Here is a 15585-nt window from a genome sequence, read left to right on the forward strand (position 1 = left end):
TAATATTTAATATTACAGTCTCAAATAATATTTGAATAACAAATCTTGTATACTCTCCAAATACAGTTAATAATACATATTCATGAAACTGTTAGATCAAAGCACTGATGATCATCAATATGCAAAGCTTAGTTTTAAAAAAATTTGATCTGAGAATTGTCAGAATTGAGAAGGGGTATTTTTACAGTGTTTTAAAGGTGTTAATGAATGTTAATATTGTTACAGAAGATGTTTTTCTCTTGTAACATTTAATATATCTTTATTGTTTTTTTCCAAGCTCACACTGTGTTCAGTCTTGTCACAAATAATTCAAAATATATTCTTTCAGTTATACTGAACACATTTGACTGTAAGTATGGTACAGCATTTACAATGAGAGCATTCACATCGAGAAGAGCCGAGGTCTAGCAAGGCCGAGACCTAAATATGGCAGACATACATGAAAGGAAGGCCCTGTAATCCTTTAACTGTCTCTCAGTGACATTCACTGTCATCCATTGAGAGACAATTAAAGGATTACATGGCCTTACTTTCACGTAGGTCTGCCATATTTAGGTCTCAGCCTTGCTAGACCTCGGCTCTTCTCAATGTGAATGCTCTCAATGATAATCAAAACTATGGGTCTATTCCCACAACTTTAGATCGATCTATCACCGCGGGGAGTCTCACCAGACTACCGTCAGATAATCCCCCTTAAGTGTCCGTCCCCGCCCACTACAAGCCGTAAGGGGCAATTAACTTTCGTGTCCGCCCGGCTGACAGCTATTCAGCGCGAACCCCCAGGGAGTTAGGTCGATCCAAAGTAGGTCGATCTAATCTATGGAAATGGGGTGTATGATTCAGCTGCCAATTCTTTGAAAATAAAGAACAATCTATTACACCTTCACTGATCCACTCATTTTCATAGTGTTAGAAGGGAGAACATTCCCCTTTGGGAAGAGGCAGTTGGACAGTCTCTTCAGTCTGATATTGTTTAACTGCTATAGAGTGAATAAGTTTATTATTATTATCACTTTTGGGACAAAAGTAGGGGATCATGTTACCCTGCCCGTCTGTGCGTCCGTGCATCTGTGTGTCTGTGCATCCGTGCATCCGTGTGTTAGTAATTTTCGCTATATCCTCCTAGACTATTGCAGGAAGGAAGTTGAAACTTTGGGAATTGTTAGACACATCTTTAGGGACGTGCATGGGCACATTGGAATTTTAGTGCAACAGGGGGTTAGGCTGTCCCTGGGAGGTAGTTGATTCAAAATTCTTATGACATTGTAATTTCTGCTATCTCCTCCTAGACCGTTAGAGATAGGAAATCGAAACTATGGGAATTGGAAGATCCATCATCAGGGATGTGCATGGGCATTTTGGAATTTTAGAGCCACAGGGGGTTGGACTGTCCCTGGGGGGTGGTTGATTCTAAATTTTTATAGCATTGTAATTTCTGCTATCTCCTCCTAGACTATTGCAGGTAGGAAGTTGAAACTTTGGGTATTGGTAGACCCATCTTTAGGGATGTGCATGGGCACATTAGAATTTTAATGCAACAGGGGGTTGGGATGTCCCTGGGGGGTGGTTGATTCTAAATTCTTATGACATCGTAATTTCTGCTATCTCCTCCTAGACTGTTAGAGATAGGAAATTGAAACTTTAGTGATTTGTATACCCATCATCAGGGAGGTACATGGGCACTTAAGAATTTTAGTGCAACAGAGGGTTGGGCTGTACCCTGGGAGGTGGTTGCAACAGGGGATTGGGCTGTCCCTGGGGGTGATTGATTCTAAATACTTATGACAATGTAATGTCTGCTATCTCCTCCTAGACTGTTAGAGATAGGAAATTGAAACTATGGGAATTGGAGGATCCATCATCAGGGATGTGCATATATACACTTTGGAATTTTAGTTCAACAGGGGGTTGGGCTGTCCCAGGGGGTTGGTTGATTCTGAATTCTTCTCACATTGTAGTTTCTGCTTTTTTCTACTAGACCATTGCAGGTAGGAAGTTGAAACTGGTGATTAGTATACCCATCATGAGAAATGTACATGGACACATTGGAATTTTAGTGCAACAGGGGGTTGGGCTATCCCTGGGGGTTGGTTGATTCTAAATTCTTTTAACATTGTAGATTTTTTTACATTTATATTTTAAAATACCTTTGGATGAAGCAGTGATCACTGATGTGCTGAAACATTTACCAGTGTGTCCATGCGTGTGAACGTGCATATGTGGCAAGTGGTCCCTAGTGGTGAGCTGCTCTATGGGGAAGTGCGTGGATATGTGATGGCTACCCATCGACACCATCTAGTTATAATAATAATAATTATTATTATTATTATTATTATTATTGCAACTGTTTAAAGATATGTATCAATGAGATGACATCATGCAGTGATTATGATATAGAATTTATTTGTTGAAATGAAGTAATGAAGATGCAGCAGTTTATATCTTACTCTAACATTGTGAGTTATCCAATTTCAGTTGGCTGGTTGTTTTACATAAAATATTGAAACAATTCTCAAGACACTAACATTCTATTTAAAAAGTACAAACATGTGTCACCATAAAACCATAAATTTATCAATTAAGATGAGAGATATTTTAGTCCCTCTATCTAAAGCATTCCTTGAAACTGACTATACTATAAAATCCAGGCCAAAGTATTGCTGGGAGAGGGAGACTTTGATCCAGGGTTGCGATACATTTTTGCAACATGCTTCACCATTGATTTTTGCTTGATCTGGGACATTTCTGACTTCTCACTGATCTTGTCATTGTGGACACCCGTCTAGGCCTCAAACATATCTTCACTAATGCATGCAAGTGTACTAGTGCATGAGGAGATCTGTTTGATATATATGAAACTTAAGCTGCACTGCAATATTTAAACTTATTTTACACAGTGAATTCTATTATTGAAATATGACTGTAGCATATGATACAACAGTGTGGCTTAGAATGTAAACAATACTTCCAGCACAATAGCACAGTATGTGCACCTGTTTCCTGTATAGCTGGAATTGTTTTAAAATGCAATAATTCATTTCAAACTATGATATGCACAATGGAATATGCCGGACTGTATGCTATGCACACAAAGATGGAATGAGTTGCACTGACCGTTAACTTATACTGGGCAATAGTACTGAGAGAGAGAATCCACTTTCAAATAATGTATTCTCTATATTATGAAGTAATAATATTTGATTAACATTTTTTCTATATATGTGTTATCACTGGCCCTTATATATATATATATATATATATATATATATATATTGCCTGATGACTTAGTTCTTACCTAAATCAAGGCTGAACAATCATCAAATACACAACATATCATATTTATGATATTCATGACTTGTAAATTGGATTATATATTATTCATTACTGTAGGAGGAAATCAAGGGTTATCCAGCAAATCTCATGAGCACAGAGGTACAGAGAGACAAAGCAAAAAGTAAATATAACCAAAGTGACCATATTCATGATGATACAAATGCATACAAATACAGTTCATTGTCTGGATTTAAGTTCTAAACGATCTTTTTACAAATTAAGCTCTAATCATCAAACATGACATACTAGGCAATTAATATCAACATGTTTCCAAGAAACTCCTTTCAATCTCCTAACCAAATGAGTACTTAAATTGCTCATTGTGATCAATTGTTATTCCAATAGCTGTTCAACCACGTACTGCTAATTCTCATGCATATTGAAACAGCCTCCATTTTGCCTCTATGCAAACCAATTCAGAGCATTTTATGAAAGTTAACTTCAGGCCTTGTAGGCAGAATAAAGCTTTGGTATTGGGTGGTTCGAACACACTGCCCTTTTGGCCAGGAAAGGTTCATACTAAATCGAAATTTGCTCCATGCCATTATGGTAAAAAAGTTTTCTTTCTCAGATAAAGTATCTCCCCCATCCCACCCCCATTCCCATCCTTTTGAAATAAAGCCGGCTATAGGTTCAACTTGCTACCAGGAAAACATCCCCCTATACGAACATTGCTGTGGTTTGACTTTCAATATGCCTGTTTCTTTTTGACCGAAACTAAGAATAAGACCACATTCCCAGTCTAGTTGAGCTGCCTTGACTCTGAGCGCATTTAGAACAGCAGACTAACAGACCCACGGATCAAATATGGCTGACCCACTTGAATGCTTGTTGCATAATCCCTGCGGGGAATCTAATCAGTGACTACTTGCATTTTGGGAATAAAGCAGCAAGCTTTTTAGTGGGTCGCCATATTTTTATCCGTGGATCTGTTAGTCCGCTATTCTGAATGTGCTCGTAGTTTCTACTACCTCAGCAGTTCCTGAGACTGTAATTTCTAACCACAGGCAGCCAATCTAATCTCTGATGTTTCACCCACTGCTGCTAAAATCAGGGATGAGACTGCCATTTAGTGAAAAAGTCTATGGCATGGGGTCCAGGGGGCACTCTGCATTGATCTCAAAAACTATATTTTTGGCTCCCAAAAAGTCAGATGTCCACTGACTGTCAGAAAAATCTAATTACTATAAAGTTAAATTAAGTTGCTAACACAATAAGATCTGTTTTCTATGGTATTGAAATTTTGATGCTCATCAAATCGTACAGGTCAGAGCCAAAATAAACAAGATCTTATGATGGACATGTTAAAATGGACAAGACAGGCTGGAGAGAACTCTGAAGCAATATACGGCAGACTTATCTCACTGTTTTCAAATTTAGTGTATCATTCATGAATCATATAAATCTAGATAAGGTTGTTTTTTATGATGGCAAGCTGGTTGATTGATAAAAGCAAACCTGTGCAAATAAATGGAAAACCAAGTTTATTAAAAATACATGCTCTTTTTGATGGTAATCTCAAACTATAGACCAGATGTTCTTAAAATCATTTCACTAAGATTCTAGGCCATAAATGACAGATAAAGCAAATTTATGTTTTTCTATGACAAAAATACCATCAGCAGAACCTAAGAGTTATAGTTCTAGATAACTGACACTTGACAACAGGTACATTCAAATGCAAAAAATTGACACTGACCTCAACCAATTTGGGAATGGAACATATCATCAGAAAACCATAGTTCTAATTTACCAGTTGTTTAACAGTCAAATGAGATCTCCCTGCACACACACACACACACACACACACACACACACACACACACACACACACACAACACAATAATAATAATAATAATAATAATAATAATAATGATAATAATAATCTTTGGTGGTCAGATGATGTACTCAGGTCTTTGCAATCCCACGTTCAGTTCATATACAGAACAGGAGGTCAAATATATTAATATAGGCAGCAGATTTATGAATTTAATTCTAACCCAGGATGACCATGCTGACCACACAGCCTGGCCATAGAAATGTAACACAAAATCAGGTGATGTGTATATAAAGTAAATATTTCAATTTTTAGCCTCCCCCCCCCAACATAGTAAGACAGATTTTGTACTTACCTTAAATCATGACCTCTAAACGTAGCTTCAAGATTGAGAAGAAAATATGTTTGCTTGGTTTACTAAACAATGAACAATGATGAATCCCGGAGTCACCCGAGGTATAGGTATTAAACCAAGAATAAAGGAATATTTGAATACTTTAACGGACATGGGAACATCCTGCAAACAGGCCAACTTCAGGCAACTTTATGCACATCTATCATTAAGTCTTTATTTAAAGTGTTCCAATCATTCATTCACTTTCAACCCATTGCTTTCAACAATATAAAACCTGAAAAAATTCACATGTACATTCGTATAAGTCTTTAAGGTGGCAATGTTAAAGCCAAGATAAGTGCCAAGGTTTGGAATGGAATTAAAGCTTTAAAAAAACTTGAACAAACTTTTTTTTGTTCTTTCTGGGTTGGGCAGAGAAGGAAAGATATGGGCATATACTTGGCAAGTGCATATGTTATTTCACTTGCCATAGCAAAAGAAAAGTACTAAGGTTGGCAGGTGCTTTGTCTGCACCCTTTATGTGTATCAATTATACCATGCTAGACTCAGACTAAAAAGTACCTGACGAACCAGCAAGTTTTCTTTTACTTAATCAAATCTTGAGTCTAGCAATGTATCTATATACATATATAAAGACACCCAGTTTATTGATATTTGACCTGCAGACTAGTTAGTCCACTGTTCTGAATGCGGCCCTAGTCATCTGGTGAGTACTACCCAGACAGGTTCAGGTTTGTACTTCTCAACTGCACACACCTGAAGTAAACAGCACTGGGCAACTGAACTTATCTGATATAAATCTGTAACATCAATAACAAATTATTCAAGTTGTGAACAAGCAGTGAATATATATATATATATATATATATATATATATATATATATATATATATATATATATATATATATATATATATTTCACCTAATTCTTTTTCTACAGCAATAAAAATTCAGTTTGATCTGCTTGTTCGAAAATAAGTTACTCTGTATAGGTTGTATGGCAAAGCAGGATTTTTGTATAATACTACTTAATCGTGTTTCAATTTTGGAAGTCCTCCAGTAAAAGTGGGAGTATCTATACTGGTATCCTTATGAGGGGAAATATCTCTTGTTTGAATGTATACTATAAAAAGTAACTCCTGTGAGAATGACCTGGCTGATTCATTAATGCAAATCTTGTGTATGCTCAGTCTCATGCCACAAGGTATGACTTTCTTGCCACTAACATAAAGTGATGACCTTTAGAATCTTCTGTGCCTAATGTTGTCTTCTTATTACCAATCTCTATGGTCTATATCTGTCAATGCCCTTTTCTACTAGTATACCTTCCATAATGGTCATGTGCTAACAGACTATTAAGTCAATTTATATGGTGATAGTAGCCTTTTTAGGTATGTCAAATACATCTATTTTAGGTTAATCATAATAAAATGCTCTTAAGCCAATATTGAATTTGTGTAGTCAGCTATCTCATAAAAGCAGTCTAAGCTTTGCTTCAGAACTTAACATGTTTCCAAGATGTATCAGTCCATTCAAATTCCTTTGATTTTCTGGTGTTACTTGAAATTAAAACAATACACAATGAATTCTAAGGGTTTTGACAACTATATGATTCTCTGTAAGAATGAAAAGCCTTTGCCTTATTTAAATTAATGTAAAATTATTTGCTTATCAATAAAAGAAAAATAGTTACGTTACAGGCAAATTGACCACAAAAAAGTGTTCAAACATTAAAAAACATTTTGCTGTGGTCATTTCAGCATCAAAATCATCCCGGGTAATGTTTAAACAAGACCAAGCAGGGCAGGTCTGGCAGGTGATTTGATGAATGCTTTTTCTGAAATGCATGACGGCCATTAAGTTACAGCAATATGACCCTTGAATTATGAATGATAACCACACAGACAAACAGGCCTGTATTCAATCACCATTGGAGTTTCAATGAGTTTTGCTGACACAGTGAAAAAAGGTTGGACATAACTAACTAGGTTGAGGCATCATCTAGACCCCCCCCCCCCTCTCCCCATGGCACATTTGGACTTATGCTTGCATGTCTGCAAATCTCTGAAATGAAGAGACTACTGACATTTTCCAAATTCGCACATCACATCCTTTTTAATATGATGATAATATCGCACCATACTCGCAGATTCTCTATACTATATTATACTACAATTACTACTAGTACTAGTCCAGACTACAGTAGTATTGAAATATTATCATTCATGATTCACTTTTGTTTCCAATTGTTTCTCCAAATAACACGAGAAAAATAAACAATAAAGAACAGAATAGAATGACTACAGTGACGTGATGCAACAGCAACATCAGTCAGTACTACGCGTCCCGCATCGGAAAGCAAGGTACCCGCTTCAGGCTTCTGGTTCTGATTCTGCTTTCCTGCCGCTTCCCGGCCAGATGCCGCAAAAAAATACCCGCTTTTGCTCATCGTGTCATTGAATGCACTACAAAGCGTTGATGCATATGCCCAAAATGTACTTACTCGTAGTCGTCAGCTGCTCCGTGGTGATACAGCCATCTCGGTTGCGGTTAAATTGCGAATAATCCTCAACGATTTTCATATCCCGTCTGGTTCCGCGGCCATCTTAGATTTACATAGAAAAAGGTCAAGGTTATTCGCTGTCCGGACTCATTAGGATATTATTCTTAACTGGTTGGTTCGTGTTTAATATTTGATGGCGAAATGACGATATCAAATCGTGATAGTAATTTCGAGGCGATCAATAACTGACATATGCATATACACTCAGTGTTGACAAAACCAGCAATGTAGATTGTGTTAGAAAATGTCTAGGAGAGACGAAACTCAACTAACGCAACCAAAGGGATGAGCACAAGCATTAAGCCGATAAGCAGATTCATTGCGTTCGGCCCCATAGCACGTCGCACCAAAACATTAAAAAATATTCAAAATATATGCATAGTGTAATTAAGACAAGTATATCAGTTTAGTGAAAAGGAATCACTGCTTTTAAATCTTTAAAATAAAGTTTATGTGTGATAAAATCAAGTTTTTTTTTAGAAATGGTTATATAGCCTATATATAGAAATGGTATATACTGTATATATATATATATATATATATATATATATTATTTTATTATATGTAAAAAGGAGGAATTGTACAATGCCAATGCGATGTAAATTTTACACGTGGGGAATTCAGGTGGTTAAAGATCGATAACCTATAAATTTATAAGCTATCTGTGAAAAAGGAAATGCCTCTCATTTTCACATTTTCCTTAACTTCCGATCGTTATCTGTGATCGGGAATCTTACAGCATTTTAGATTGCAAGACTCATTTGCTTACCTGGATGAGCATAATCTTCATATCTCCCCGAGGGGCACCTCCTCAGGAAGCAACTGGTCTTATCAAGGAAGGTGTCAATAATTGTACAAATAACTGTTGACGTTGCATTGCTGGCAAATGTGACGCTTAAATTTTGGGCTGGATTTCTTGATACTGTTTATCTCTTGAGTCAGTCATACACCGGTGAAAAAGGTGCAAGCTTAGTGCACTGCCAACACATTGAAAAAATCTGATAGGTATTTTTTTAATTCCCAAAGATGAACAGAGGAGGGAGCAACGGTTGCAGGCTATAGGTCGTGATCGTGACAAAAGGCGGGGTTATTGATTGAAACAAGATTTGGTCATAGCTACATGCACTAAAAGATTTGCGTATGTGTGTTCAGTTCATTTATTACAGATTAAAAGAAAGTTATTATACATTGTTTGGTATTTGTGTTAGCCATTTATAGCAGGAATTAAATAGTTACACGTTTAAGATTATATCTTGTTTTTGTAGGTGTGAGGGTAGGCCTATATTAATTGGGTTTGGGTATATAATGTCAAACTTTTTTGTAACTAGTTGATTGACGGCGGTTTTAAGACAAGCTAAATTGGTGTACGTCACTAAATTGTGAAACCTGTAAATTTGTCTATCTAAATCTGTTAGTTAACAAGTAAAATCGGAAAAAAAAGTTGACATAAGTAAAGCGACCTTAACTGGTCAAATAACAACTTTATGATGTGCTTGATATTAGATTTTATTAAGAACTTGTATGTTTTGAAACTTAACGTACTGCCATCTAGGCAATTTCGACAACTTTCGCACCAGGAAATTGTACATTTAAATTGTATTTAAACATATCACGCAAAACTGCTAATACAAATACTTGTAACGTACACCATGCAGTGTCTTATCTTCCAAAAAATCAGCAAGCAAGCATTAATACTTTCCTTTCAGGCTTGCATCAGTACAAGTATACAGACCAAAGGAAGACATGGGACCAAACCTAAAGCCTTGATAACATCGTCCCCACCTCATTCCCTCTGATTTTATCAGCACTAGGAGATATAATCACAGTTTGTGTTAATCTTACAATGATGATTATTCCAATAACTTCTAAGTGCTGCACACTTTCCAGGTCTTCATAATGTTCCACATTAAAAATGCCTTTTTATTTCAGCACCACACAGTACACAAGTACACCACACAGTATACAAGTGGTCAAGCACTGTATGATATCATCGGACCAAATCTGACAACATTAACATAATAGTCAATGCAATCCGCCATGTTTTCAATTTGTTTTTCCCCATTTCTGGTGGACTTGCCAGCTTTTAATTAAGGAAAAGTGCCCAGATGACCAACTGTAAGAATGGAAACTTTTTCCAAGTTTGAAAAAACAGCAACAAAAATGTCGGTTTCTACTGTACAATAATTTTAATATATCCGTTGAATTTGGAAAAATGTACACAATACATTTAGATAATTGTCTTGGATATTTCATTTGGCCATTTTTAGTTACTTTAACGTACCATCTGCTTTACATCTTCACTAGAGTCAACTTTTCAGGTCCCCCTTGGAAATATCTTGGATGGAGAAATTTTAATTAATTTTAATTTAAAAATGGCACATATATGAGGAATTGAAATACAGGTTGTTCATTTCAGTGAGAGACACCAGTTTGTGTGCTTTTTAAAGTGAAAATATTTATTGAGAACAATAAGTTGATAGTTATCAAATCATTAATGACTGATCTACTGTACAATATTATATTCCTTTAGAAAAGCTTGAACTCCAACTTGAATAGTATATATATATTCCGATCAGTGAATGTAAGTGAAAAGACCATTTAACAAAGTGATTTTCAAACAAATGACATACAAAATATTTATTGCGATGTTACGATGTTTACCGGCTAAATACAGTGAAAATAAGGCAAATGCATGATGGATGTACATGTATTATTTACTGGACCAGTTGAAATGCAACTGTCAGTCCAAAGGTTCTGTAGTTAAGCCAAAAGTTGCTTGGATAAATGCTGAACTGACATCAGCTGAATTATACCTATTGCACAGACAGGAGCTGGCTCAATAAATCCCCATTTATAAAAACTTCTTTCACAAAAAATCTCCAAGACTGCTTACTGCTTACTTTCAATTTTTAATTTAAGCTTAAACATCATTAATCTCAGGGGGCAGAATAAAGCATTAGCTGCTCCATGAATTTAAAAAAAGGAAAAAATGGTAAACAAAGTGCTTCAAATATAAAAAAAATTCTATTACATATATGCCATCAGATAGACTGATCACAACAATTTTCAGTTTTTTGCAGGAATTGTATTTGAACATCATTATGCACGCTTCATTGGTTGACTGCCAGGGTGACAGGCCCTTACGGCCTTCCAAGATAGTTTTATCAATATAAAAAACAGCATTTGACATTATTCAAATGCAATCTGGTAAAAACACTTTGATTTCCACTCAGTCACGATAGATAAATGTCAACAAGTGATCAATGACAATCTAAATTAAGCCAGCATGGGTTTTCTCCGATTTCTGATGGGCATGGAAATATAACATGCAGCAGGCTTTTTTTAAATGTGCCTAGACCAAATGTGGATTTTGTGCAATGGGCTAAGCTAAGCAGTCCATGCTTAACACAAATACACTTTCTGTAATATTAGCCCTTTGATACCATCTTGTTTCATAGAGGTATTCTTTCATAGACAAAGTGAGTTTACACCTAATCCCCCTCACAAGCACACAAAAAATGTAAAACGGTATCTGCTGTCTGGTTATTGGTTTTTCATAACAAAAATACTGTATTCCAATCTTTACAGTGCAGATATTATTATTTTTTGTGACCAACTAAAGTAAATCCTGTGTTACCCCACTCACAGACAATGGTGCTAAACACAAAACTCTGGAATAATGTTAAAGATGTTGCAATCAAGTGACTGTTGACTGAAATTAATACTAGAATTGCCTTTTGCTTAATCTGATCTAAACATGACGCAGCACAACATCCTGTGACACCTAGAGTAATGTGTAAAAGCAAATTACAGTAAATGCAATAAGTAAAACAAGGACCGATGTGTATATAATAATTACTGCTGAGACAAACAGACAAAAATTATGTAACAGATACACCATGTAATAGATACTTGTTTGTGATATACAAGAGTACCAAGTGGTTGTTACCTACTACTTGCTGACAAGTGAGGTATCTTACACTAAGGCAGATGTTAAGAACTAAATGCCCAGGTATGATGAAACTTGCATTTATGTGGGTGCTTTCAGAACAAGTTGATCAGTGGACTAACAGACCTGCAGATCAAATATGGCTGGCCCCCTTAAAAGCGATGCCACTAATCCCCTTATGGTCCCCCCGCCTACCACACATGTACAGGCCTGCAGGAGCCTAGAAATTGTATGGATTTAATCTTGGCTCCGAGGTTTAATTGTTAGCCCCTTGCAGGGCTGGCACATGTAGTAGTGGGGAGACCACTAGGGAATTACCAGCATCGCTTTTAAGTGGGGATGGCCATATTTAGTCCGCCAATCAGTTAGTCCCTGGATCACCTGTTGTGAATGCAACCTATGTTATGTGCATGTACTTATATACAAGATGCATCAAGGGGCAGTGTATAATTTAATTTCAACAATTACTGTGGAAAAAATATTATAGGATGTGAATTTAGGCAGAGGAAGGGGATCCCTTTGCAAAATGAAAAGTTTTCAGGAGTTTGCAAGAAAAATTCACTGTGGATTTGTAGCAGGCCTGATATTTTGCCAAGAGCCAGTCTGCATGGTTATATTTCAAACAGGGATGACTTTATCCCTTTTTTTGGTACAATTCAGAAACAAATAACTGAAATGTATTCTCAGTGTTGTCATATCATTCAATTGTTCTTCTTCAGCTTAATGGGTGGTTCCAAACTTTCTAACCTAATACAGATTCTACAGAGATCAAAATGTTTGGTCCAGATAATACATTGTATGGATCATGCAAGAAAGATAAATAAATGAGAATGAAGAACATTTAAGTAATGGTTACTTAAATGCATCATATATGGAATGTGTAGAGAAAGACAAAATATGTAATAAATATGATCCCAATTAAGTATAAACAAAATTATAAACATCTAAATATAAGTTGTATATAAATATTTGTCGGCAACATAGTTCACATATATCACTGCTTTGACTGTGCCTCATCAAAATTTCTGAGACCCAAACTTGCATTCAGTCAAATTACTTCATTTTTTCAAGTAAGACATTCACTTTGTTAACAACAATTTCATATCTCATACATATTTCATGCACTTCTTGCCTGGATCATTATCATGAATATCTAGCTGAAAGCCTGGTATATGTGGCATGTTAATATGTGTGAATCCAATGACAATAGAAATACAGACATACTTGTTATTGCACTTAATAAGAAAACATTTGATCACTATTAATCTAACTAGAAATATACCCACAGATTAAATAAGTAAAATGCACACATAAGTCATGCCTTTATGTAAAAATTAATTTGAAGGACATTTTTGTGATGTGAAAGTAAGAAACCTATATCACAATATTACAACAAATTTGCATGTTTAGAGCAATCTTTTCTATTCAGCTGTAGAATGTTTCCCTATACACTGCTTTCTTAATTGATTAAATAAATTCATCTGATTGCTATAGCTTCTTAAGTAGGAAAAGATTTCTAATGGCATTTGGAAAACCATTAAGCACCAGTCTATGGTTAAACTACCATATACAGAATATATGAACACTTAATTAGAACTATGAAAGTTGATCACTGACTTCTTTTATCCGAGGCATTGAATGTCATAGTAAATATAGAAATATGCTTGTAAGTAGTCATCCTTACATTACATTATGCTGTACTAATACAAATATATATATGAATGTATATAAATACTGATAAAATATATATTCTCTGGTCCTGATTACTATATGAAATTTACGACAATAATCTCGAAACCTTCACATTGTCCTCCTTTATGCCTACAGTCAAATTTACAACATATCTTGCCTAAGAATCCACACTTTTTTCTTGCTATTTTGTTTTTATTATGCTCCATCATGGAGAGGCATTCCTAACTTTAATTGACCTTAATTACTGACACATACAGACTGATTTGGAAAATACAGCCTTAGCTGTCAGTGCTGATTGCAATCTGTCAAAAATGGATTGCTTTGCTCTGTGTTATGGACCCAAAACAACCAACTCTCCATCAAATTGCTAAGTGAATTTGTAATATGAAATATTGCAAGAACAAGAGCACAATTTCTAAACTTTTCAATTAAAAAGGCTACCCTAGACAACGGACATGGACTCTTCTCATTTTTCCGATGTCTCATTGCACAGTGCCATCATCATTACAGAGGCTTCACAGACAACAACTGAGTGGTTGACTCATCATCTGAAGTGAGATCATCTACGCTGTCTGCTATCGAAAGAGTGCTTAAAATCTCCATGGACTTCCAGCGATACCACTCCCGATACTCCTGCTCTATCTTAAGACACTTGTCTTCATAGTCTTGTTGCAGATCTTCATTTCTCTGAAATATATGAAAAAATAATGAAACATATTAGTGGCCAACCAGATCTATGAACTATATCTATGAAAAAAAGAGATAGAGGTTATGGGTGGTAATCTGCTTGGTGATTTGCAATATTAGAGTTTTGTGCAATATTCCCTGATGGCAAACAATGCACACAATATGTTCGTGTTTTACGGTCTACAGTTGACTTTTCACTCAAAAATATATATTGATATGTATTTATGTATGGTCTTCAATACACCTCCTCCCTTCCCAATAAAAAAATACTCCCATATCTTCTACATTAGCCCCCTATTTTATGTCCATTAAAATGAATCACTCACAACAGGCTATTTCTAAAAATATGAACATGTTATTAGGCTTATTAATGAACAAAATATTAGAACCTGATACAATGAGGATTATCTAAATCCAATATAATTATGTATGATTATAACAGTGTGGCAGGTAATCCTAATATAATCAGCTTAATTTACTGATAAATGATACTCAAAAGAAGTCAGGGAATATCCACTATTTAAGTTTGAACCATGCCTACTGTTATTAAAATTCAGTAGTCTATATGATAATATTTCTACTTTAACTGTGTTTCATTTAAAAAAACTTTGCACTCATCAAATGGTAATAATTATGATTATTTTGTGGGATGAAATACATGAAAAATTGGGTAAAATTATTTAGCCTCCCAACTTAATCCTGGGTGAAGGATGAACAGATAGCAAGCTTGCAATCACCCATATGAATAGTCATTGTGAGAATGACACTGCAAGAGCTTTGACTAAAACATTTCTTAGCCTTGCTCAAACACTGTGGTTTAATTGTCACTGGAAGAAGGAGGGAGGGAGGGATATATACACTCATTAGATGTAAGCTTTGATGTGCATTAGACACTGTCAGAAGACTAGGTGTGAGTCCTTCAGTAACTCACAGGCTGAATAAGTGGTTCATGGCAACAGCTAGAGAGTTAGCCATCAGACCCAGGTCAGTGTGACCTTGTGTTAACACCCCAGGTAAGGATCATTTTCTTTATTTGTCTGATATACGGAACCATACTGTCACTGCTAGAACACTACAAATATTTCCCAGAACAGCCATTCACACATACTACCATCAATGGCCAAACTGTCAGAAGCTGTTTCAGGGAGTGAAACTTCTGTTCAAGACTCCAGGCAGTGCAACCAGTCTTAATGGCAAGACAAAACAGCTCTAGTGACAATGGCAACCCA

The 15585-nt window shown here is 35.8% G+C and overlaps 2 protein-coding genes across 11 annotated transcripts in view; both read right to left on the minus strand.

Moving 5' to 3' along the window:
• LOC106161296 (1-phosphatidylinositol 4,5-bisphosphate phosphodiesterase beta-4) overlaps positions 1 to 8221 on the minus strand; it is a 74048-nt gene extending 65827 nt beyond the window's left edge. For 4 of the 9 annotated variants that reach the window (XM_087003640.1, XM_087003642.1, XM_087003639.1 and 1 more), the window contains exon 1: positions 7969 to 8220. The gene's annotated coding sequence lies outside the window, so the exon portion shown is untranslated. Of the gene's footprint in view, positions 1 to 7968 lie in introns of all 9 variants that reach the window. The other 5 variants (XM_087003643.1, XM_087003641.1, XM_087003638.1 and 2 more) reach the window with 2 other exon arrangements.
• Positions 8222 to 10650: 2429 nt separating this feature from the next.
• Positions 10651 to 15585, minus strand: part of LOC106156684 (1-phosphatidylinositol 4,5-bisphosphate phosphodiesterase beta-1) — a 62022-nt gene continuing 57087 nt past the window's right edge. For both annotated transcript variants that reach the window (XM_087005858.1, XM_087005857.1), the window contains one exon: positions 10651 to 14356. In XM_087005858.1, the coding sequence (XP_086861984.1) occupies positions 14174 to 14356 (183 nt within the window). In that variant the 3' untranslated portion in view covers positions 10651 to 14173. The remainder of the gene's footprint in view (positions 14357 to 15585) is intronic.

This window comes from Lingula anatina, chromosome 2, assembly GCF_051362555.1.
Source record: "Lingula anatina isolate TDL-2025a chromosome 2, LinAna3.0, whole genome shotgun sequence".
Taxonomy (NCBI): domain Eukaryota; kingdom Metazoa; phylum Brachiopoda; class Lingulata; order Lingulida; family Lingulidae; genus Lingula; species Lingula anatina.